Source organism: Acartia tonsa, chromosome 15 (assembly GCF_053477335.1).
Source record: "Acartia tonsa isolate MP-2025a chromosome 15, ASM5347733v1, whole genome shotgun sequence".
Lineage (NCBI taxonomy): Eukaryota > Metazoa > Arthropoda > Copepoda > Calanoida > Acartiidae > Acartia > Acartia tonsa.
Window position 1 is genome coordinate 6,199,037 of NC_137274.1, and position 25,603 is coordinate 6,224,639.

Here is a 25,603-nt window from a genome sequence, read left to right on the forward strand (position 1 = left end):
TTGGTCAATGAGAGTTTATTGGAGCACTATATATTTATACAATAATGATAATAATGAATAAAAATATTAAGAATATTATTAATTTCAGAGCCTACAAAATGTTTAGAACCACTTTGTGGGTCAGCATCATTTGTGTAATTTTAAATCAAGGTAGGTTTTAATGTTTTTATGTTAGAAACAAAAATTGGAACATCTATTACAACAAGCATAACATCAAATAATAAATATTGAGTGAGTAATTAAATATCTTTTATTAAGTTTACTACGATATTTAACACATTTAGAGACCAATTATTTAAACAATAGGATGATTTAATCCTATCATATAAAGTAGTTTTTTTAGCAGTCTGTTCCAAGCTTGTTAACCACTGAACTAATTTGGGTATAATTCATTAACCCAGAACGGTCGGGGGGGGGGGGGGGGGGGCTGGGCATTAAACACCCCCCCTTAGGCCTTTTCTATCTCATTTTCTGTGTGATAAAGATAAAGAGCCAAAACTGCGTGACTTTTTAAGTATGGGTATGACACATAACTGAGAGTTGGAATTTTTTTAATATCTCTATCCAGGCAGGCACAGGATGCCAGCAAACCTGGCAGGGTCATCCAGGTAAAGAGCAAAATTATTTTTTGTTGGTTAAGATTTTCATGCTATATTTCTGTCCCTTCAAATACACAGTCCCTCTATGCAAGGGGTACAGTCTCTTGTAATCTTTATATTCTAAAATCAGCTTGCTACTAAATATTTATTTTCTATAATAGTTTAAATTATAGTTTTAAAATATGTACATTGATAATTAGATTTTATAGGGAAGAAAGGGACACTAGACTCTAAGTTATCCTGGTACACAAAGTTTTAAAAACAAGGTTTCTTATTCAGAGGCTTTAAATCTTTTTCAACAATTTCTTACATAAAACATCGGACAAACTTTTCATTCAATAATACTAATTTGTAGAAGGGGTAATATTGTTTATAATATGAAGAATTACACAATTTATTGTTCATTGTCTTAACTATTGAGATCTCATTTATTCAAATATTTAGTTTCATCTCAATTTAACTGATATTGTATTTCAGGTACCACTGTACTTGCATGTATGAAAAGTTCTGAACCTCAAGGTAATTCTTTCAAACAATTACTTTAATTTTTTCAATAAAAACCCTACAGTGGTGGTTCATCCAGTTTATTCTTGTGTAATTATAATATCATCAAAACATTGAACAACAAATTTACTTACCACCCCTTGACACCACAGCCTGAGTCTTAGCTCTATGGCAGAATATGCTCTACCCAGCACTTTATATAGAGTTTTATAATATCTTGTAACTTCAATTTGCCCTTAACAGTCAGACTACTTGCCGCACCTTTATCGGTTTGGAGGGGGGGGGGGGAGGGGGGATTTTCAACGCCCCTCTTTTATCTTAGCTCCTATTAGAGCTAGAGGGCTAAAAAAAATTTGCACGTCCACTCAATGAGAATATTTATCTATATTAATTTTTCAGAGTTATTTTATTTGTATATTCAATTTAGAGACAGCTAATTTCTATTTAAATAAACTGAGATATTTGTAAAAAAATTTTAATTAAGCATAATAATGTATCTATAATTGATGTGATTAGGACTTGAAACAAAAAAATAAATTAATAGATTATGGTTATCTGTAAATTTAACCGTATTTAAATTGTACGAAGGTAGCTATAAAAGTTTTTCCGTAATATACAGCCTTCGTAATATAAAAGTACAGTCTAACAAGGATGATAATATCCAGTAGACACCATATTTAACAAATATATTTTGAAAATGTTTATAGTTGTGTGCAAATGTTACCAATTCTTATGATAATCTGAAATTGAAAAGAATTATTTTCATTCGGTTGCTGTAAAAAAAAAAGGAGAAAAATAAATGTATTGAGCCACATAAGAGCCTTTACCTGTACCTTTACATTTATGTCATAGATAGATTGAAATTGAAACTAGTTATGTAAAATTATAAATTGATTAGGATAAACAATCTTTTGAAAGCAAAGCTTTTCTAGTAGGATTGGTCCATCCACACATTGTTAACCCTTACAGATCGGGGAGCCCCCCCCCCCCCTCTAGTTTTTTTAATCTCATTTTTTTTTTGTAGGCAAGATGGAGAGCTGTGACTTCATGACTTTTTAAGTTTAGTAATTATAGGTCGGCAAGAGTTGATTTATAAGGATATCTGGTCTGTGTTGGTCGTGGTGTCCGGTCAAAGTCGGTTGGGTAGCACCAAAATTAGAAAAAATTCTAAAAAATCTTAATTTCTACATTATGACTTTTGTGTATAAGGTAGAAACCTAATTTTTTTTTGGTGAATACTTAGATATCAATGACCATCTGAGAAAAGTGGTGTTATGACCGTTTGACCGCTCCCTGACCGACTTTTTGACCGGTTTTTTGTCCGGCTTTTACTACAGACATATATCATGAATATCGTGGCTTCTATTATAGCTAGAGACCTATAAATTTTTTTGGTAAATCCTTGAGCAACAATAAACAGATAAAAATATTAATTGGCGCCGCCATCCGCCGTTTTACCGCCGTAAACGCCAAAAATGGCGGTTTCCGTTATTTGCCGTTCAGAAAAAGTAATTTTTTTGTTATGAAAATAAAAGTTCGTCCTAAAATTTGGTTATCCTAGCTGCAAAATTGGCCACTCTACAGCCGTTTTAAAATTTAGCGGCTGGCCGCTAAAAAGCGGCTAAGGAGCGGTCTGACCGCTATGACTAGAAAATGTAATTTTCTCTAAAAATACACATGAACCACCAGAAAAAAATGTTACGTCTTTATCTGTAACAGGAGCCCCCCCCCCCCCCCCCCGATCTATTAAGGTGGGAATTGGGGCCCGATCTGTAAGGGTTAATGGTTAGCTCTTTTTGTTATTTAGACATGTTAGAATTGTCCTATTGATAGGTACAAATTAGAAAGCGTGACAACTCTATAATAATTACCAGAAAGTTTGTATGTCCATTTAAAACATGCAAAGTTTTAATTTTTTTAACAATAACATTTGTATGATATAATTATTAAAAAAGACATGTTAAAATTATCCTATTAAATTCAAAATTTTATAATGATTCCAATGAAAGTTAGGCACAATTTAGAAAGCATAGCAACTCTAAGATATATATCAGAAAGTCAGTATGTCCATTAAAAGCATGTTTTGTGTGTTTCTTGGCTGCTATTTCTTAAAGAAAGACAACTGAAATTTTTTAGTGAACACGCCATTTAAGGGGCGTTCAATGGCATTTTCACAGTATGGTTATGGGATGTTTGATGGGTTATTTTAGGTTAGGTTAGGTGATTGCCCCAAAGGGTTAGGCAAATGTCCACGCATTGTTAGAGCCCCCATTCAGTAGAATTAGGAGAAAATCTACTGTGAAAATACCAAGAAACGCCCCTTAAGAGACTTATTAAGTTCTCACACTAGTTATTGTGCGTTTGTTCTACAATCTGATTTTAGTGCTTCACTTTTTTGGATGTTGTCATAAATACTCTATGGAAGGAAAAATACAAAAAAAGCTAAACAGATTTACAAGGAGTATAAAATTAAAGTATTCTATACTCTTTGTAACTTTATTTCCTACTTTTTCTTTATCAATTATCAAGTTCTATTATTCCTGTCTTTTTTATGATTTTTTTATTGCTGGTTGTCTTCACAACCTAACAAAATTGTCAAGTGCGGCTTGATAACACAATAAGTGGTGGCTTAAAAGGAGTTCAATACAAACTGAAGTTTGGGAACTTTGATTTAAAAGACATTATTTATAATAGATATACATACATGTAATTATAAGGTCATTGTTAGGCACAGTAAGTCAATTCTATATTATGCAATAAGACTAAATGATGCAATGACACCACAACAAATTTACTAAAATTTTAGGTCTCTACCTTATAGACAAAAGTCATAATGTAAAAATTTAGATTTATTTAGAATTTTTCTAATTCTGGAGTCACCTAACCGACTTCGACTGGACACCATGACCGACACAGAACAGATATCCTTATAAAATCAACTCTTGCCTACATATAATTACTAAATTTAAAAGTCATGAATTTACAGCTCTCTATCTTACCTACAAAAAAATGACGTTGAAAAAACTAGAGTGACTGTAAGGGTTAAAACACATACCAATACAAACTGAAGTTTGGGAACTTTGATTTAAAAGACATTATTTATAATAGATATACATACATGTAATTATAAGGTCATTGTTAGGCACAGTAAGTCAATTCTATATTATGCAATAAGACTAAATGATGCAATGACACCACAACAAATTTACTAAAATTTTAGGTCTCTACCTTATAGACAAAAGTCATAATGTAAAAATTTAGATTTATTTAGAATTTTTCTAATTCTGGAGTCACCTAACCGACTTCGACTGGACACCATGACCGACACAGAACAGATATCCTTATAAAATCAACTCTTGCCTACATATAATTACTAAATTTAAAAGTCATGAATTTACAGCTCTCTATCTTACCTACAAAAAAATGACGTTGAAAATACTAGAGTGACTGTAAGGGTTAAAACACATACCCTTTACATGATTTTACAAATTCAGATTTACATTTTAAGAAGAAAAAATTTGGAAAATAGATCTTTCCATAATAACTTTATCATAAGACAATTCATATTTGTCTAAAAAAACAATAAAAACAAAAGGAGTTGGAGTGAGTTTTATTTCCTTTTACTCCTGTGGGTCCTTTATCTGGAGTACCTTGACCCTGTATATAAGGGCACACAGTACATCCTAACTTGACTTGACAAAAAAAACAATAAAAGAATTACCACTCTACTTCACTAATTTATAATTCTAAAAAAAAGTTTATGTTGGTATAAAAAAGGCATATTAATTGTTCTTATTTATAGACCCACAATTGAGAGAATTGGAGAAAATCAAGAATGATATATCTAATGGTGTAGATGTGAATTTAAAGGATTGGGAAGGTAAGTTACTTATTATATCTCTAATATCCATATTTGCATGTCCAATCATTTGTTCATTGACTGGTCATAACATCCTTCATCAATCTTTTTGTTTTATATTTAAGTAAAATGCCAAAACATATTATTCTAGAACTAGCAGATTGATATATCAAACAATTATAAAGTTGCTTAGAATTATTTCTTTGTAAATACTTTATTTTAAATTTTAAGTTAAAACTGTTCGTGCAATTATGAGCAATAAACCCTTCCGGTTTTTTCTATCTCATTTTCTGTGTGTGAAAGATAAAGAGCCCAAACTGCGTGACTTTTTAAGTATGGGTATGACATATAACTGAGAGTTGAAATTTTTTGAATATCTCCATCCTGGCGGGCACAGGATGCCAGCAAACCTGGCAGGGTCATCCAGGTAAAGAGCAAAGATATTTTTTTTACTAAAACAAAGCATTTTATCATACCAAAATAATAAAATATCCTATAGTAGTATATCCTTATAGGAAATACAGGTGTTCAAGTCACTTTCAGGTTCCAGGTATTATCCTGCAGGTCCGGATCCTCCAGGTCTCCAGAAATTTTTAAAAGGCTCCTGTGGCCGCAATTTTTGACTTAGAGACTTCAAATTTTAAACTTAACGTATTAATATTTCATAAAGATCCACCGCCGTTTTCCAGCCAACCGCCGACTGCAGCGGCTGGCAGCTGCCAAAGACAGCTGCAGCCGCTGAAATTTATATTTTGATATTTCATATGTAAAATTTACATTAAAAAAAAATTTCTGGAAAGAAATTGTTCTTTTAGCTTCAGAAATAAGAAAATTACAGCCGTTTGAAATTTTTAAGTAGAAAAAACAAAGGTTGTTAAATAAATGGGTGAAGGAAGCAAAAATTGACTTAGACTTATAAAAGGTCGGAAATTTATTATCAATCAGGGGATTTGCACAAAAAAATTTAGTCCTCTAGCTCTAATAGGAACTTAGATATTAGGGGGGGGGGCATTGAACGCCCTCCCCCCGACCGATTAAGGTGCGGCAAGGGGCCCGACTGTTAAGGGTTAATCTAATTGTCCTAAATTCCAGATGTTTTCCTAAATTGCCTCTTGAGCACTTAATGTCCCCTGTTTTGACAGGCGGTCAAAATAGAAATCTTGTCATACCAATATTGTACTGGCTACAGATAAGCACCTTTTCTACTGTCCGAGGGAGTTAATGACTTGGGGTTTACAAATTATATTTTTATTCATAGAATGAAAACTTATCTCCTAAAACAGAAAAAATAACATTAAATCATTGAATACGTGTAATTGCAATGGGTTAGATTCTTTAGGATTTATTGCTTTCATATTAAACTGTTTTTAAAGTATTTTTGAATGGGGGGTCAAAAATATACTTTGCCACATTTAGAATAAGACTGCAGGGCCTAAATTTAAATTAGGCCCCCAAGTTAGTTTTTTTGGGGATTTTAAAAATCATTTTTTATAGTGGATTGGGTAATTTTTACCCCACCCGATCCATTATTTATTTTGTGGTAAAATTGTCGCTTATGGAAGAATTTTAATAATTCACTTTATATGCATAGCATACAAAAACAATGTACTCTGTTAAATGCAAATAATATTTTTTCTGAAAAAATGAATTCAATAGAGAAAATTAACATAATAAAAAAAAAATCATTAGACCATATGAATTAATTGTTTCCGTTTGTTCTCTACCAATTTTTTCTCTATATTTTTACATTAAGGAAAATAGAATATGTTGGGGGAAAAAATGTACAAAGTTATTTATCCAGAAACCATATAAAATGTCGCGGATTCGCGTAACAAAAATTCTCATATTTTTTAAACCCCCAAAATTTTTACAGGGAAAAGACGATAGAATTATTCAATGTAGAAATTGTCCAAAATTCCTTTTATTCACCCGTCCGGTTGTTTCGTTAACAAAAATGCAGATTTTATAGCTGAACGATATTCTTAAACCAATGTATTTTACTTTCATAAATATTTTTTATTTGTTATACCCAATCAAGGGCATAGTAGAGTGTACAAATGAAAAGAAAGGAAGAAAAAAGCAATTGAATTTAAAAATGCTTCCACTGTTGTAAAAATTACCCAATCTACTATAAAAAATAATTTTTTAAATCCCCAAAAAAACTAACTTGGGGGCCTAATTAAAATTTGGGCCCTGCAGTCTTGTTCTAAATGTGGCAAACTATATTTTTGACCCCTCATTCAAAAATACTTTAAAAACAGTTTAAAGGGTTTTTAAAGGGACTGTAAACATAAATTTTTCTTATCTTAATATCAAATCTCAACATTATCTCATTCATAATATCTCACAGATAGAGCAAAACGCGCTTTTGTTTGCTTAAAAAACGGCTTTTTCCGACGATTTTTATAAGGTACAGGGAAAGGAAGGAATTTTCCGTATTATATAAAATGTGCATTAAATTGCTTTTTTTCTCCCATTATAGCTAAAATTAAACTTTTTCACATAGTTCTTGATTTTTCCTAATGGTTAAGCTGACTTTTAACATAATCCTTCCTTTAAACCAATGTATAGTTACTTGGAATTTGATAAAATAAGCAATATTTTTTATTGAAAACCAAATACAATAACAAAGCCAGAAACAGGTTTTTTATTAGTATCCAATTAACTTTAGATGGCCAATCTCTCGCCCACCTTAAATTACAAATTTGTAAATAATAAAGATGCAATATTTCTTTATAAACAGTCTGATAAAAGTGTAAACTAATTCTCCAAAGTGGGTTATTTATTGTCCAACACAATAAAAAAGGATATTATTATTTTAAATAACCTATGAGATTCAACCCTTTGTAGACAGTGAGGTATTTTTTTTGTCAATAATACAAATTTAAAATAGGTCTTATTACCTAATTACTACGTTATAAAAAAACTAATTGGCAATTTTATATCATAAAATAAATCCTTAACAGTAAGTAAATTGTTTCAACTATATATGACAAGTTAAATATCCCTACAAACATTATAAGAAACAAAAACGTTCAGATTTTCCCTGTTTTTTCCTTTTTCCCTCCCAAAATACCATAAAATCAAGGCATTATTCCTGTATATTTTTGTTAATAGGACGTTTTTGGTTGATCAGTGTAGTGAAATGTGCTTAGAAAATGTTAAGATTTGATAATCAGATGAGAAATTTTTTGTTTACACTCCCTTTAAGGTAATTACATTCTTTGGCTTTGATATAAAGGACATTTTTAAGCGTAATTGATGAAAACATTAATAGAATTAAATAAAAATATAGAGAAAGTATATAGGAAACTTGATACTATTGTTACTATAATACACAAGCAGGAATTACAGGTGAATTTCAACATATAAGCACGATTCTTTTTCAATGAAAATACACACATTCTCTGACAACAATGCGAAATGGCTGCCGGAGCTAAGTGTGCCTTGCTATGAATGCTGCACTAGAGATTTACTCATCTCATCAACACCTCCATACAAGGAAATAATGGATATAGGATTTTTCACAAGAGTGCACAATTAGCAGGTTCCCTGGCGATACAGCCCCCATTTTTATGTAATTGAATATAAGAGAAGGAATTAGTTTTTTTTTAATTTTTAGTCTGCTGTTTGGTTAGTTTGTATTTATTAGCCCTGCATGGTTAGGGTACCACAGTTGCATTGTATGCCCTGCAGTTTTAGGACTACTCTGCAGGAGATAGACATATAACACAAGAGTTAGGTCTAACCCTATTTTTTTCAATTGAATTTTATAATTTAAGTAGGTAGAGGCGGGGAGGGCGTTGGGTAAATGTTTGAAGTATGTTGAGTACAACAAAATTAACTGAAAACTTTGAGATTAAAGCTAAAAATAATCATGGTTAGTTAATTTACCCAACTTACCCACCAATAGAAGTTGAATATTAATATCTTATTTTCTTTTTTGACGTGGCTAGTTTTATATCAGAAAAAAATATTTAATGTTTAATGCTTACAATTTGAAATATTATAGCTTGTTTTTTATGTAAGGGGACTGGCCACCTTTAGCTGTAAAATTATTCATCAATCAATCTTATGTTTTATATATCTTACTATATACACATAACAATTTATACTTTTATGTTATATTTTTAAAATTTTACTTTTCTATACATATATATTTCCCTATGTAGCTATATTTCTACTCTAAACTACACAACATATAATAAATCTAATATATTATATCTAGGAGAGACAAGTCTTATGAAAGCAGCAAAGTTTGGCTATACTGATGTTGTGGTGGTCTTACTACAACATGGAGCTGATATCAACGCCAAGGATAATGATGGTTAGTTTCATAATAATATTATTATAATAATATATTTCCATCATAAATATCTATCTTACTATACATATATTACATAAAACTACTTTCTACATAACTCCCAGTGTATCTATAACTCTACTCTAAACTTCACAATATATTAATAAATCTAATATATTTATATCTAGGAGATACCAGTCTTATGTGGGCAGCAGGGAGTGGACGTACTTATGTTGTGCAGCTCCTATTAGAACATGGAGCTGACATCAATGCCAAGACTAATTATGGTTAGTTACATAATATTATTATAATTCTATGTTTCCATCATCTATCTAACTCTACCTTTATGTGTATATATTTGCCTATGTATCTATAATTCTACTCTAAACTACACAATATATAATAAATCTAAAATATTTATATCTAGGAGAGACCAGTCTTATGTATGCAGCATTGTATGGACGTACTGATGTTGTGAAGCTCCTATTAGAACATGGAGCTTCTGTCAATGCCAAGAATACTAAGGGTTAGTTACATAATATTATTATAATACTATTTCCATCACATATAACTATATATCTATCTTACTCTACATATATTACAAAATTATACTATTCTATATATAACTCCCTGTGTATCTGTGATTCTATTCTAAACTACACAATATATACTAAATCTAATATATTTATATCTAGGATATACCAGTCTTATCTGGGCAGCAAGGAGTGGACGTACTGATGTTGTGCAGCTCCTATTAGAACATGGAGCTGATATCAATGCCAAGAATAATTTTGGTTAGTTTCATAATAATATTATTATACTTTATTTCCATCATATTTATATTTATCTATCTGACTATCTACCTATTTATATGTATATATCTTTCTTACTATATACTATATGCATGCAGAAGAGCATAATACTACACAATATATAATAAATCTAATATATCTATTTATATCAAGGAGATACCAGTCTTATGTTTGCAGCAAGTGAAGGACTTACTGAAGTTGTGATGCTCCTATTGGAACAAGGAGCTGATGTCAATGATAAAACAAATAATGGTTAGTAGTTAAATCATGTTATTATAATATTTTTAATCAAATATATTTATCTATCTAACTTTATCTATCTATCTTTCTATCTATCTATCTATCATCATTTTATCTATCTATCTATATAGTCCACATAGAATGAACAAAAGTTTATTTGTAAAACATCATGTTTCATGCATTAAGCAATCTTCAGTTACAATTTATCTATCTATCTATCTATCTATCTATCTAACTATCTATCTATCTATCTATCTATATATCTATCTATCTATCTATCTATCTATCTATCTATCTATCTATCTATCTATCTATCTATCTATCTATCTATCTATCTATCTATCTATCTATCTATCTATCTATCTATCTATCTATCTATCTATCTATCTATCTATCTATCTATCTATCTATCTATCTATCTATCTATCTATCTATCTATCTATCTATCTATCTATCTATCTATCTAACTAACTATCTATCTATCTATCTATCTATCTATCTATCTATCTATCTATCTATCTATATATCTATCTATCTATCTATCTATCTATCTATCTATCTATCTATCTATCTATCTATCTATCTATCTATCTATCTATCTATCAATCTATCTATCTATCTATCACCTATCTATCTATCTATCAATAAAGCTAACTATCTAACATTCTATATAAATTTACTAGCAACTACATCCCCCTAGAAGCCTCTAAGGGCATTTAAGGTGGGCGGGTTGAGGTACCTTCCCATAAAATAGTTAAAAACCTTCCCTAATCATATATTTTTTTTTATATATACATATCTAATAATTTATCAAATTTCAAGGAAGAACAGCTCTAGATGAGGCTCTAAAGCAATCTCAATTTGCCAGTGATGAAAGGAAAAGAGGAAAAGCTAAAGTAGCAGAAATACTTAAGGAACATGGTAAGCTTGATTAATCTATGAATATATTTTGATTATTCTTATATAGTATTATGTGTCTGTCTATCTAATTGTTAAAATTTCAGAAAATAAACAAAAATTTATCTGGTTTACAAATCATTTTTTTATTTCCCTATGATCTGATAAAATATCTATATTAAGTAAATGGTCATAACACACAAAGATACAATGAAAAGAAACAGAATACAAATGTAAATAATAGTATTTTATAATGTAGCAGTATACATAGTCAAAATAGGTATACAAATTTGCATGTAAAAAATTATTCAAGAATGAAGCTCTTACTTTTAAACTCTAGTTCAAATAAATTAAAAAGATATAATAATTTTAGGTGCCAAGAGAGGAAGTGAGATATAATTATCTACAACATAAAGGTTGGTAGGATATTTATCTATTCTTATATCAAAAAGTTTATATCTATCTATCGGATATATCTATTTTAACTTATATATAATATAACTAGCGGCTTTGTCCCTAGCCTCTAGGAGCTTTGCCCCAAGAGATAATTAAAAAAAATAAATAAATAAAGTACTACTGGTGCGGCTCATAGTCTATTGTGTTCCCAAGAAATTTTATTTTATTTTTTTTGGGGGGGGTTGGGGTGTCCCACGCCCAAGAAAAACCAACACAGGAGCAATAGGTATATACCCTAAAGAGTAGAATCCGATTGGTTCAGTGGTTATCGAGATCTTAAGGGACAGACGGACAGACAGACAGACGGACGGACAGACAGACAGACGGACAGACAGACATCATTTTACTTTCTATTATAGATAGTATAAGGTCAATTTTGAAAAATACTTTTTTTATTCATCAATCAAATATTTCTCTCTTAGCTTTCTAATTATTCACATCCTAATCTTTCTACTTATATATTTGTTATTAGTTCATAATTTTTAGTAGCGAAGCTACTCTATAACTTGCAATGTCCGTCTATCCGTCTGTCTGTATGTCCATATGTCCGTATGTTTGTCTGTCTTAGTTTGGGGGAAACGTGATTTTCTCGGCTCCTATAAAAGATAAAAGACTGAAATTTTTTGACAACATTCCCATTATTAAGGAGCACAATTAACTATAAAACATCAATGGCGGTTGGACCGCTTTTTAGCAGGTTTTAGGCTATTTTTGTATTTTTCACATTTTTGTCCATATCTTTGGTGTTTATTATGGTCCGATTTCCAAATTTTTTTTCAGTTATAGTATTAAAACTAAGTTTCCCGTCTTTTCAATAAAACAATTATGACGGTCAGACTGCCTTTAAGCAGGTTTTAGGCTATTTTTGTATTTTTCACATTTTTCTCCATACCTTTGGTGTTTATGGTCCGATTTCCAAAGTTTTTCAGTTATAGATATCAAAATTTAATTTCCTGTCGTTTCAAGAAAACATCAATGGCGGTCAGACTGCCTTTTTGCAGGTTTTTGGCTATTTTCATATTTTTCACATTTTTCCTCACATCTTTGGTGTTTATGGTAAATTTTTAAAATTTTTATAGTTAAAAATATCAAAATTAAATTTCCCGTTGTTTTGAGCATCCATTTACTTTGACTGACAGTCTGTTAGTCATAGTACTGAAATATAAATATCAAGAAATTAAAAACAAATGTTAAAAAGGTTTCGTGATTTTTTTCCTAATATACATGCTTTTGACAACTAATCTTTAAATTTTTATACATATTTTTTCTGCTTCGCTACTTGTGGATGTTGTCATCCTTGTTTTAAACATAGCTTTTTTATTTGATAACTATTAAATTACTGTTTAACTTTATAGCAGTTTTTTTAACTTAGTTTTAGTAATATTTAGTTTGTATCTGTATCTTTCTAAATATCCTGTTTGTCTCTATTTGCTACTATCATTTTTCCTTATCTGTAACTAGCAGTGTGCCTCTAGCACCTAGTGGCTATATATTCAAAGGAAAGTTCTGAAATATAGCCTAAAACCATACCCAGAGTTTATAAATAAAAATAGAATATCCTAAAACCAATTCAGTAACTATAAGAAGCTTTACTGTAAAGGAAAACCAAATCAGTTCAATGGTTACCAAGATACTTTGCTACAGACAAAAAAAGCTTACCACTTTATGTACAGTATACGTTACAAAAAATGACCGGTCTTTAAAATGCTATTGCCCCTCTTCTAATAAAGTTTTACCCATATTTTTTGTGTGTGTGCTCTTAAACATATGTATGCTTGTGTTTGTTGCGGTCAATGAGATTAAAGAACATTTACCCACATTTGACAGGCTATAAAAGAAAATATTCAAAATGTCAAAAATCAACCAATTATGTATTTTGAGTGAATTTTTTCCTTTCTCTTCCGAAGCGGTCTCACTAAAAGTTGTTCAGCTCTTTGATAGTTGAGATATCAAGCTACCAAGCTAGGATAGTACACTGAGATACCACAGTGAGAGGTAATCGAAGACTAAACTCCAATATCTCAACCCTAGCTCCACTTATAGGGAGCTAAAGTCAAACCAAAGACTCATACCTGGAGTCCTGAAAATCGAAAATCGAAAATGTCTCGATTCTAGCCTATGAGGGGCCCTAAGGGTACTCTAAAATCATTTTAGACTATGGGTTCAAATGGTAACTTCTTTTTATTCCTTCTGCCATTACTAAAAAGCTAAAGAACTTTTTTCTAGCCCTTCTGTGGGCTGAGATCTGAAAATTGGGCACCCTGGGCACAAAGCCCAAATTTCATTGATTTTGAGTTCTTGATACATGATTTTTGAACTCAAATGACTTGTAGGAAGCTGAGTAAGGTGTCTATAGTAGCAGAATTTTATGTTTGAGATAAAACTCTGAATAACCCCTAGGCTAAAATTAATTTTACTACAGCATGACCCTCGAAAAAGTATTTTTAAGCATCTGCAGCCCATATTTCTCAATACATTATCAAAAAATGTATATGTCCTTGTTCTCTGTAGATTTCCACATAAGTAGATATAAAATATTTTTTTTTACATCAATTTACAGCTGAGATTTTTAGAGCCAAAGTTTTGAAAAAGTGGCTGAGGAAAAAGTAACTTTTCAAGAAAAATATTTTTTTTAAGTGAAATGACGTGTTTTCCTCATAATTTCAATACTTTTTATAAAACTTATATAAAGATGTTTCCAAGAAATTTATTTCATGCTGAAAGCACTTTTTTCACTTGCTCTAAAAGGCATTTTTAGATTAGTGTAAATTGCAAAAACACCCTTACAGAAAGAAATCCTATAAAAAATAGTAGCAAATTGAAAGTTTACATAAACAGAAATCAAACACTTTTTATTTTATCAAAATAAGTTAAAAAACCAAAAAGTTACAGCTACAAACTTTTATCAAACATTTAACAATTTAAATGATTTTTATGTGTCTTAGATTAATTTGATGAGTGGGCGTGAGTTTATTGGTAAAGGAAGCGCTAATTCTTCCGGTAATGAGCATAAATTGGGGAGGGGTTTATTTAAGGTCATATTGTGGTATCCGCCGAGGATAAATGGCAGACACCGGAGTTCAATTAGATTACGGCAGTGTGACAGACGTGGACACCTTACTATAGAGAAGCTACGCTTCTCTAGCTTTCACTAGATAATGATCAACATCTATTTTCAGTTGTCACTTTATTGAAGGGTTAAGATATACTAAAGCTATATACAACAAACAATAATTACATGGATAGGAATAAATAATCATAACATGAAAGCATAAACAATACATATACAATGGTCAGTTTGGGCAATAATGATTCCCCCATCCCTGGAAAGGGTGGGGGAGAATTAAGAATACAGTTAACCATAATAAACATGACAGATTCAAATCATTAATTCTAAGCGTAGGGAGGGGGTCACTAGACCCCTTCCCCAGGACTCGGGGGAGGGCCATTGACCCTCCACCGAACCCCAGATCAGGGGTGCCATAGACATGGCTCACGGTTGCCGAATACCACAACTCTCCCCTCGGAAGGCTGGGAGGTGGTTTCCCTATCAGACTTCCGACAGTGGTTGAGGCCTTCGGCCCGCTCCTTAGGGCTAAAATATATACAAACGATAATGATTCAATGGAATCCTAGTGGTGAGTATCTTCTTAGGGTTGATGGGCTCCCAATGTGGGATAGAAGGCAGAGGCTGACTTGGGTTGGATACGTTGGTCAGCGCCGGCAGGTATCAGGTTTGCTGGTGGCACAGTTGTTGCTGGAACGGTCAGCAGTGGGGCCTGCGGGTTGTTGTTGGCAGCGGCTGGGGCACTGGCTGCCAGGTTGATTGTCTGAGCAGCGGCCTGTCCTCCTGAGGGGCCGCGGGGTCTGCCGGAGGGCGGTCCTGGCCTACCTGGGCGGTCATGCCCGCTGTCAGTTGATTTCATAGACACCATTTCCTCGGCTGCTTCCCTGCCGATGGGAATGGCATCCCAGTCCACTGAAAAGTCCCGGGACTTGGCATGGTTGAGCCTGGCTCTAGCCAGCGCTTTCCTATACAAAGCTGGATGGTACAGGAACACTTGTGATATCGCATTCAGGGCTGCCCGGACTCCTCCTTGTGCTGCTGCCAGAGAAATGATGGTTAGGTCCCCCAGCAGTTTGAGGATCAGCAACAGCAAGCACAGTATGGCGGCGCCATCTCCCCACTCGTGGATGGCTTGTCTAAATCCTGCCCAGACATCCAGGGCTGCCTCTCCTTCCTCCGCCAGTCGGTCAATGTTGTAGGACACTATCCCATGGTCTCCTGTGGCCGAACAGCTGCCTTGCTGAACGCAGGAGCCATAGGATAGGCCGGTCAGCATGGCACTCTTGTATGCTGGGAACGCCAGCAGTTGTTGCCAGTCGTTCAACTCAGCCTGCGAATACAAACCACCTGAACTGAAGTCATCTAAAGGTTCTGTCAACAACTGCTTAGGCGTATCCAGCGGGGGTGGCCTCTTCTTGGGAGCAGGGGTTAACTCTATCCAGCCTTCCTCCGCGTGCACAGTCAGGGGGTAGGTGGAGGAACAGGGAATCTTGGTGGCGTGCTCACTGTATACCCGTGTCACAGCGTCTACAAAACCTGTGGGCTCCACTGGCACTTTGTCCCAACACTCCTTGTGTTCGCGGACAACATACTTGTGCCTTTGGCAGGTCAGCTGCAGCAGGATGTCTCCCCTCAGTACCGAGAACGTGCTCCCCTGGACACGCACCGGGTGGGCCGGATCTAGTTGCTGGAGCTTCCAGCAGTTGGCCGCTACTTCTTCTGCTGCAGTGCTTCTCATGCGCGTTTCCAGGGTAAACCCAATATAACCTGCATGGATCTGTGCTTGGAGGGGAACGTCAACATCCCTGGCCGACACTCTGGGCAGCGCAGCCGCGGCTGGGTCAGCTGCCACGAACAACGCTGGATGGTTGGTGGCATGGGCCTCGAAGTCGCAGTTCACAATTGAGGTGGGGTTGGTCATGTTGATGAAAAACTGGGCCTGATGGTCAACCAGATATGCATCCCTCACCAGGCTGGGCTGGAGGCTGCGGATCAGCCTCAAGGGGCAATCTCTTCCCAGGTGGTCCCACACGTAGGTTGCTTCCCCAGTGATACAGGACAGCTCAGAATGGGGACACTCGAGGGTCAGGTGGTCAGACTGGGACTCCACCCGTCCATCCTCCACCACATAGGTCTCCTCCTTGACCAGCAGCCGCCGCTCCTGGAGCACTAATTCATTGCGGTAGAGCTGGCCCTCAAAGTGGACGTCCTCCCCCTCGCAACCCACCCCCTCGGGGCTGTTGACGAGGGCGCCCACCATGTCGATGGTGAAGAACAGGGGGTGGTTCAGCTGGAACGTCAGTGGCTGGGTCTTGCCTGGCAACGTGTATACTCGGTTCCTGGCCAGGTCTCGGCACGCTTCTGGGTCTATCTTGGTTGGCCTCATGAGGGTGGGGACCGAGGTCACCTTGAGGTGACCCCATACCCCACACCTGAATGTCCACTGGGACACGGTGAGCTGACAGCTGAACCCAGTGGTTTCCCTCACCTTGACTTGCTGCAGGACGTGTATGTCATGGCCCAGGGGCACCTCCTGGTGTAGGGGCTCCGTGTCACACATCTTCTCTTTATTGTAAGACGTGACATGGGTGGGGTTGGCACAGTCCCACCCCACCAGGACGTAGCTGGTTGTAGGCCACACGGCTGCCAGCAGGAGGCCCCACAGGACCATCCACCAATGGGAGAGGCTTCCAGGTAACCATCTTCCTCGTACACGCGGCTGGGGATCTCCGGCTCTGGTCACGGCTGCTTCTTGGGACTGGACACGGCTGGGCTGCTCCTGGCTAGATACAAATTTCCATTGAGCGTTATCTGTATGCGGCCGAGGCACCCCGATACCCTCCCCAATGACAGACTGGCAAGCGACTGGCACTTGCCTGGGTGTCGGCTCCCCTAGCCCTAAGTGCTCCCTTCCCTGGTCCAAGGCATGCCCAGTGGCATGGGGCTGAAGTGCATGTGGCACAGGCTCGCCCTTACTCAATGCCCTCCCCTGCCCTAGGAACTCAGGTGCATGTGGCACAGGCAAGTCCTTATTTTCCCAAATTTCAATCTCCCCAGCCTCAGGTGCGGGGGGCACAGACAAGGCTGGGTGTTTACAATGTTTTGGATACAACACATTTAACAAATTCAACTTATCCTGATGGTGAGCAGCTGGGTTCCCTTGGCTGGTAGAGGGCTCTGGATGGCATGTAGCTGGACTCTCCCTGCAGGCTGGTGGCGCTGGCTGGCATGTAGCTGGGCTCTCCCTGCAGGCTGGTGGCGCTGGCTGGCCGGGGGTGACGGGTGTCACCCCTTCCTCTGGGACCGCTGGCTCGTTCCAGGACTCAGGTCTCTCGGTGGCGGCGACGGTTGTCGCCCCAGACATCAGGTTGGAGGCTGGCTCGTTCCAGGATCCAGGTATCTCGGTGGCGGCGACGGTTGTCGCCCCAGGCACCAGGTGGGAGGCGCTGGATAGCACCCCCCCATCATCCCAGGTGGCGACGCCGGGTGGCGTCCCATACATCGATGCAGAGGTGCTGGCTAGCACCTCCTGCCTCTCTCGTTCAGCGGCTGCCAGGGCCTCCCCATACACCGTCTCAGGGACGCTGGGCAGCGCCCCTCCACTCTTGCTGGGTAGGCTCAGTCGGGCAGGTTCCATCATGTTGAGGCTGAAAGGCTGGGGCCTCAGCACCTCTGGCTCGGCTATGTTGTTGGGCTGTACCAGCCCTGGCCCCAGATGGTTAAGACTGAAGCCTAGGCCAACCCGGTTGGGTTCAGCCGCGCCGCCCAGTACGTTGATCCTAGCTGGGACAGTCCCGAACTGCGGCATCCCATCGGCTCGGTCCGCAGCTCTGGGGGCGGCTGCTTGCGGTGGTGGTGCTGGGGGCGCGCTCCCTTCCATATGGGCCACTCTGCTGGGCTTCCCTGGAGGGGCACCCTTGTCGGCGGTGCGCCTGCGGCTGGCTACCTGGGCCCAGTCAGCTCTACAATCGGCCGCCGTGTGACCGTCATAGTGGCAACGCTCACACTTGGCAGAACGGTCACGGCGTGGCTGGGTGCGCCTCTCCTCTAGGCTAACTTCCACAGGCGTTGGACAGTCTCGAGCTCGGTGGCCTCTCCCCTGGCAGCGGTAGCAGCGGCCTGGAACCTTGTCATCTGGAGCGACCTTCCCCATCTGGTGGAGACCCGGAGCCAAGGAGCCAATCTCCATTGGCTCCGACTCGTCATATTGGGGCAACTGGATGCAGGCAGATCCAGTCAGCCCGTTGGTTGAGTCCACTAAGCACACACCTTCCTTCAGCTGCTTAGTAACCATGGTCACGGTGAACATGGCCTTGCGAGTGTACTCAGGTACACTCGCAATTTCATGGTTCATCATGAGGCGTTTTACATTGGCGTTACGAATTCCACGATTTAATTCGTCCACCAACAACTCAAGATCCTCATGGTTGTAGGCGTCCCTATACAAGGCGCACTTAGTTGATATGTACGCTTGTATAGGTTCTGTCGAGTGTTGCTTGTAATCCCTAAACGCTTGTTTAAGCGTTTGAGATTCAAAAGCAGGGCGAAATAGCAATTCACACTCGGTCTTGACCTGTTCGTAGGTCAAGGCTTGGCCTGCCTCGCCAAACAGATGGGACGCCATTTCCGCCGCTTGCCCTACCAATGACAGTAGTAGGGCGTTGCGGCGGTTGAGGGAATCATGAGGTGGCACGCGATAAGCCGCCCATGACATCTCCAGTCGGCGGATATGTGCCGACCAGGATTGCTTGGGCGGCCCTCTAAACTCCGGCAGATTGCTCAGCATCAGCTTGCGGTACTCGGCTGGGGCCGGCTGAGGGTCATCCTGGAGCCATCCTGGGGCTTGGTCACCTCCTGGGACTTGATGCTGGTCCATTGGGTCAACGGTGAAACGGCGGGCACAAAGTTATACAGTACTACAATGAATGGGTTGTCACTTGAGGCTTCCTAGCCTAACAGCCAACACTGTTTGTATCACTAGGTTGGGAGTGTTAGTTGCAAAGATATAACTTGGCTGTACTTATCAATAGTTAGGTGTTGAGGTAGATAGATGTTGAGGGTCTGAACTGCTGTCAGGAACTGATTGGGTTTTCCCTTACCACACTAGAGCTAGGAGGAAAGAAACTTGCAATTCTTTATTTGCTAAAAATACCCCTGTTAAATGCTATGGAGTAGCTCCGCTCTGGTGTGAGAGTTTGGGTGTGTGTGTGTGTGTGTGCGTGGAATCTTCTGTCCTTGTAACGCGCGTTCGCGCCGTCAAATCCGCGCACACGGGGAAAACGCGCTCTCACCCCTCAGCTCGCTCTCTCATTGGTCCGTTTCGTCCGTTGGATTTATGATATTTTCCGCACTCTGTTGCGCTACCCGTGAATGGCGCTCTGTGTATCCGATCGCTAGCTCCACACCACAGACGGACTTAGTCTAGTGTGGGTAGGAAGGGGGAAGCGCGTGAGGGGACGGGGGTAACTCCGTCCGTTCCCCCTGTGAGGGAGGGGGGTAACTGTGTGCTGGTGTAATAGGCCTTTTCTTCTTAATCTTAGGCTTATCTGTTATATCACCCTGATTGTATTTGCCTTCAATGGAGAAGGGGCCCCTCCCCTTCCCTTGGAATAAGGGGTGTATTGCTGTTGTGCTGTGGGCTTGAGATTGTTTTGATTATATTACATCTAGCTTTTATTTTTTGTCCTTATCACAATTGCATAACAGATTTGTTGACCAACTCTGTTCTATGTTTAGCTGTTATCACAATACACAGTAATCCAAGCCTGTTCTATTCTTAGATTTATCACAACACAACAATTTGTTTGCCAAGCTTTGCTCATAAATCTATTGTTTGGCCATCACACTAGGGTGGTAATCCCTGCAAATGTGATATAATATCTGTTTTCTAGATGGGTGGCTGCGTTGTAGCTTCTCAGGATAATCGGGGTTGACGTAGTTTTTCTCTGTTCTGGTGCACTACACCCGTATGTTAGCTCGCAGCTTGCAGCTATGTGGCATGTTTCAGCCTATCGGCGGCAGGGAATGTCCCGTCCTGCTAGCGCCGCTGATCCAAATCCGGCTGATGGCGGCAGGGAATGTCCCGTCCTGCTAGCGCCGCTGGTTCGGATCCTGCTATTTCTTGCAGTAAAATTGGCCTATTTTCAGCCGTCTACACGTATTTGGCTTGTTTCAGCCGGTCCGCAGGCCTGTTTCAGCCCTTTTGGCGCTCAATTCTCCGTTAGATATCAGCGCTGCTCGCGGTTATTCGTCAGATTTCGCTGTTTCGCTTCCACAACTGCCGGATGCAGAGTTAAACTTTGCTGTCCAGGGTGGGTAATTCAGGTTGTTTGCGTCAGTTTTGCCAGATTCACTGCTGGGAGTACCTTAGCCTCAGATGCGCGTCTGCTCTACACTTGTGGTTCGCCGTAATCTCACACAGCTGTCACCAAAGTTGTGGTATCCGCCGAGGATAAATGGCAGACACCGGAGTTCAATTAGATTACGGCAGTGTGACAGACGTGGACACCTTACTATAGAGAAGCTACGCTTCTCTAGCTTTCACTAGATAATGATCAACATCTATTTTCAGTTGTCACTTTATTGAAGGGTTAAGATATACTAAAGCTATATACAACAAACAATAATTACATGGATAGGAATAAATAATCATAACATGAAAGCATAAACAATACATATACAATGGTCAGTTTGGGCAATAATGATTCCCCCATCCCTGGAAAGGGTGGGGGAGAATTAAGAATACAGTTAACCATAATAAACATGACAGATTCAAATCATTAATTCTAAGCGTAGGGAGGGGGTCACTAGACCCCTTCCCCAGGACTCGGGGGAGGGCCATTGACCCTCCACCGAACCCCAGATCAGGGGTGCCATAGACATGGCTCACGGTTGCCGAATACCACAATATTAATAAGTGGGAGATATTATAAGATTTGAGGGAAAATGGTTATAAGAAAAATGTTTTCAGTAAAATTTGAAAAGTAGTTTTTTATATGTAAAAGTAACGTTTTTTAATGCAATAAAAAATGTATCAATTGTAAACTTGCTCTTCTTTCTTATTTGTTTTTTAACTGGTTGATAAAAAGTAATATACTAATGAAAAACTAAGAAATATTTAGCAATATCCAGATTCTCAAGCACTTTTTCCAAACTTTGGCTTTAAAAATCTAGGCTGTTAATTGATGTAAAAAAAATATTTTGATATCCTTTGATGTAGAAAATTATAGAGAACAAGTACATATGAATCTTTTAATATTTTATTGAGAAATATAGGCTGCAGATGCTTAAAAATACTTTTTCGAGGGTCATGCTGTATGTTATTTTTTGGGTTAAGTAAATTTCACTAAAAATAATAAATAAAAATAATTTTGGCACTTTGAATTTTTTCTTTTATAGCCTGCCGGATGTCGGTAAAAGTTCTTTAATTTAATTGACCACAACACACACAATTATACATATATATAAAAAGCACACATACAAAAAATAGGGTTACAACTTTATTAGATGGGAGGCAGGAACATTTTAAAGAGCGTTCATTTTTCGTAACGTATACTGTAATAGGTTTAAACCATGTATATTTATAGTTTAAACTAGTAAATAAATAATATTTCAGGACTGATCACAATATTCCAAAGTCCTTTGCTCTGTGTCTGCAAATGTTTCCAAGATTGATACATAAAAAATTAAATAATTATCATGAATATTCAACACACTCTCCCTTAATCTAATCAAGACAATGAGAGTAATTAAGTAAGATTAAACATTGAATATTTTCCTATTTATTCCAAAATTAGATATATCTAACACACTGAAAATTGAAAAACTTCAGTAAAAAATTTTGAATATATAATGTATATACTTTACAGGAAGAAATAGCTTACTAACTAATTAGATTTTTTGTGTTTAAATTTCTTGATTTGATTTTGGTAAGTTGTGGGTATTTATGATATTTAATTACTTTTTATTATCTTATTGCTTTGTTCTATACTGTCCTATATGTATATTTGTAAACCTTTTCCATCATGGCTTAGAATCTAATTTATCTGAGCTGTATTCAAACAGGTTCTAAACCATAATGGAAATACATATCAAGTATTGTTTTATATAAATTGTCTAAATTCATATTCAAAGGATTAATTACTTTGTTTGGCTAAAGTAATTGAACTTTAATTTCAACTATCTAATCTATAAAATCCTACTAGTAATATTGAATATGATATGAAGTGCAGCAACTCTATAGCTGATGTATGAATAATGTGGTTAGGTTTGGCCAACTAACATACAGCCAAAAAAAAAGGTTGAATGTGTCTTACTTTCTTATTGAAGGATTTCAAAAAAGGGAAACATTATTTAATCTACTTAAGTATTAAAGATATTGAAATTTTAGAAGATTATTTATGAAAAGATAGTCTATTGCCGCGCTATTTATTCATATAACTATTAAATATAAGAGGGGGGGGAAGTTTTGACACATTTGCGTAAACAGTGAGTATAGGCTTTATCTTTGGACTGACAGGATAGATTATTAAAGATAAAATAATTCTTATATGATAAATTTCCCCCAGTTTCAAGATTTTTAGTTAGGCCTCCAGGTTCAGGAGCTGCAGGCCTCCAGGTTCAGGGGCTGCAGGCCTCCAGGTGGTCTCTAGACAGGCAAAAAAAATTTAAAATTTTAAGAGTTAGAGGTCAACTTATGTACAAAATATGCATATTATTCAATGTTATTTACATACTTAAAGAAAAAAAAATGCATATTTTGTTTTATAAGTTGACCATTAACTCTTCAAAAAAAATTTGATTTTTATATTTACCTATCCTATCACCACCTGGACGCCTGCAGCTCCTGAACTTGGACGCCTATCCAAAAAATCTTAAAGCTGTGGGAAATTTATCAAATAAGAATGATTTTATCCTTAATAACTTATCCCCTCAGTCCAAAGATGAAGCCTATACACACTGTTTCCGCAAATGTGTCAAAACTTTTCCCCCCTCTTGTATTTAGCATGTAAGGTTATATATATTTTTGATAAGTATCCAAATCTACTTTTAAAAAATGAAATATTTTTTTTTTCAAATTTCATGATAATCAGATTAAAAGATAGATTTGAATACTTATTGTAAATATTTTGATTTGATTTGTGTACAAAGCAAGCCTGTAGCTATATTTGGATAAAAAATTTTTAAAGTTTTATTATAAAATTAGTTTTTTTTTGTTATAAAAAATTTTAATTCTCTCTAAGATTTTGTCAATTTAGCCCCTAAATTATAAAATTTGGTATTGAGTTAGAAATAAACCTGGATATTACCACAGGCATGCTTTACCGACCCGGAATTGATTGATATAATGATTTGGCCACAATTAGTAATTTAGGAATTATTAATTGTTCTCTGTATAAATATGTTTTAAAATACAGTTCTTTGCACACTATAGTTATTTTTCTATAATTAAAAAGGATGACAGCATCCATAAAAGCAAAGCTCTGAAACGGTAGGACAAACAAACATTAACACTTGTAGAGTGTCAGAAATAAAAAAATGTAAAAATTTGAAACAAAATTGTGAGTAAATTTGTTTAAAAAATACTTAAACATAGGATAATATTTAAGGACATACTTACATTTTTAGGACTTAATTATAGAGATGCTTTGCTTATAACATTGTATTTTGTTGTCTAAGGAATCAGTATTCCAAATCTCAGATTAATTGGGTCATTATATTACTTTAACATTTGTTGTTAAAAAAGTTAAAAATCAACATGTTTAAAATGGACGTACAGATTTTCTTGTAACAATTATAGAGTCACTATGCTTTCTAAATCATACCTAACTCCTACAGGAATCACCATGCAAAGTTTGAAATCATTATGACAATTCTAACATGTCAACCCCAATTATAGAAAAGCTTCGCTTTTAAAAATATATTCACAAAAGATACTCATATAAAAGTAACAGGATGTCTCTGAGTCTTTGTATATGTGTGTCTGTCTGTCTCTGTGTTCAAAAAGAGCTTGCTAACTACTGAACCATTATGGTCCAGGGGAGGTTAATAACTTTTTTCAGGGAGGGTACAACCATCCCCCCAAAATAAATTACCCCAAGAATTCTTTTCTTCTTTTTCTTTTTAATTCAAAAAATGAAAATGTGCATGGTTTGCATTATCCCACTCTCCCTTAAGTGTCTCTATAGTCTATATGCCTCTAGGGGCGTTGCCACTATTTGTTTGAAGCTTAAGATCTTAAGCTAAATTTTTAGATCTAAAACTGCATGTCCAAATTAGTTGTACTTTTCAGGAAAGCTTTATGAATGTCTTGTGGTTGGTTTAAAATATTTTTCTGACCTCACTCACCCTCCCCTGAGGACTAGGAGTGAAGCAACATTATATAAAAGTAACAGGATGTCTCTGAGTCTATGCATGTGTCTGTCTGTTGGAACTCTGGGTTCTTTAATTAAATCTAGATTGGTTTTTCTATTAACTAGCAGTTTCCAAACTTTTAACACCAAATAATTCCACTAATAACAAAAGAGGTATTTTGTTATCATTACTATTATTGTCCATTGTCTTATCACTTAAAATCATTAAAAATATAAAGATAAAAGGGATGAGGGAAGGGGGGGGGGGAGCATCAAACTCCCTTCATTCAAAAGAAGGCCATATAAAAGACAGACAAACATCCAATAATACTTTTATTTTATTTTGATAAAGGTTGCGTGACTTTTTATTATAAATTATATCAAATATATTTTTTACAAATGGTGAGGGAGTTGTTCTAAAGGTGTGAGTGTTAAGGCTTAAAAATAGTAGTAGAACAATAATATTCCATAAATATGTGTATTCCGTATGGAAAAATCTATGCACAAAAATATT

General features: G+C 36.7%; 1 protein-coding gene across 4 annotated transcripts; it reads left to right on the plus strand.

The window, feature by feature from the left end:
• Window positions 1-91: 91 nt before the first annotated feature.
• On the plus strand, window positions 92-24,167 carry LOC145307445 (uncharacterized). 4 transcript variants are annotated; one of them, XM_080149891.1, is made up of 11 exons: window positions 92-150; window positions 1,077-1,118; window positions 4,906-4,983; window positions 9,191-9,289; window positions 9,454-9,552; window positions 9,693-9,791; window positions 9,961-10,059; window positions 10,231-10,329; window positions 11,140-11,238; window positions 11,588-11,630; window positions 22,353-24,167. In XM_080149891.1, exons 1-10 carry the CDS (start codon window positions 99-101, stop codon window positions 11,611-11,613), a joined length of 792 nt encoding a protein of 263 aa, XP_080006017.1. In that variant the 5' UTR covers window positions 92-98; the 3' UTR covers window positions 11,614-11,630; window positions 22,353-24,167. The 4 variants fall into 4 exon arrangements, with proteins under 4 accessions (XP_080006017.1, XP_080006018.1, XP_080006019.1 ...); XM_080149892.1 differs by lacking the exon at window positions 22,353-24,167 and adding an exon at window positions 13,245-14,144; XM_080149893.1 differs by lacking the exon at window positions 10,231-10,329.
• Window positions 24,168-25,603: the final 1,436 nt, after the last annotated feature.

Coding starts and splice junctions, on each gene's coding strand:
- LOC145307445 (XM_080149891.1), top strand. CDS start 99: ATGTTTAGAACCACTTTGTGGGTCAGCATCATTTGTGTAATTTTAAAT. Junction 151..1,076: donor TTGTGTAATTTTAAATCAAG/GTAGGTTTTAAT, acceptor ATTGTATTTCAG/GTACCACTGTACTTGCATGT. Junction 9,792..9,960: donor CAATGCCAAGAATACTAAGG/GTTAGTTACATA, acceptor ATTTATATCTAG/GATATACCAGTCTTATCTGG.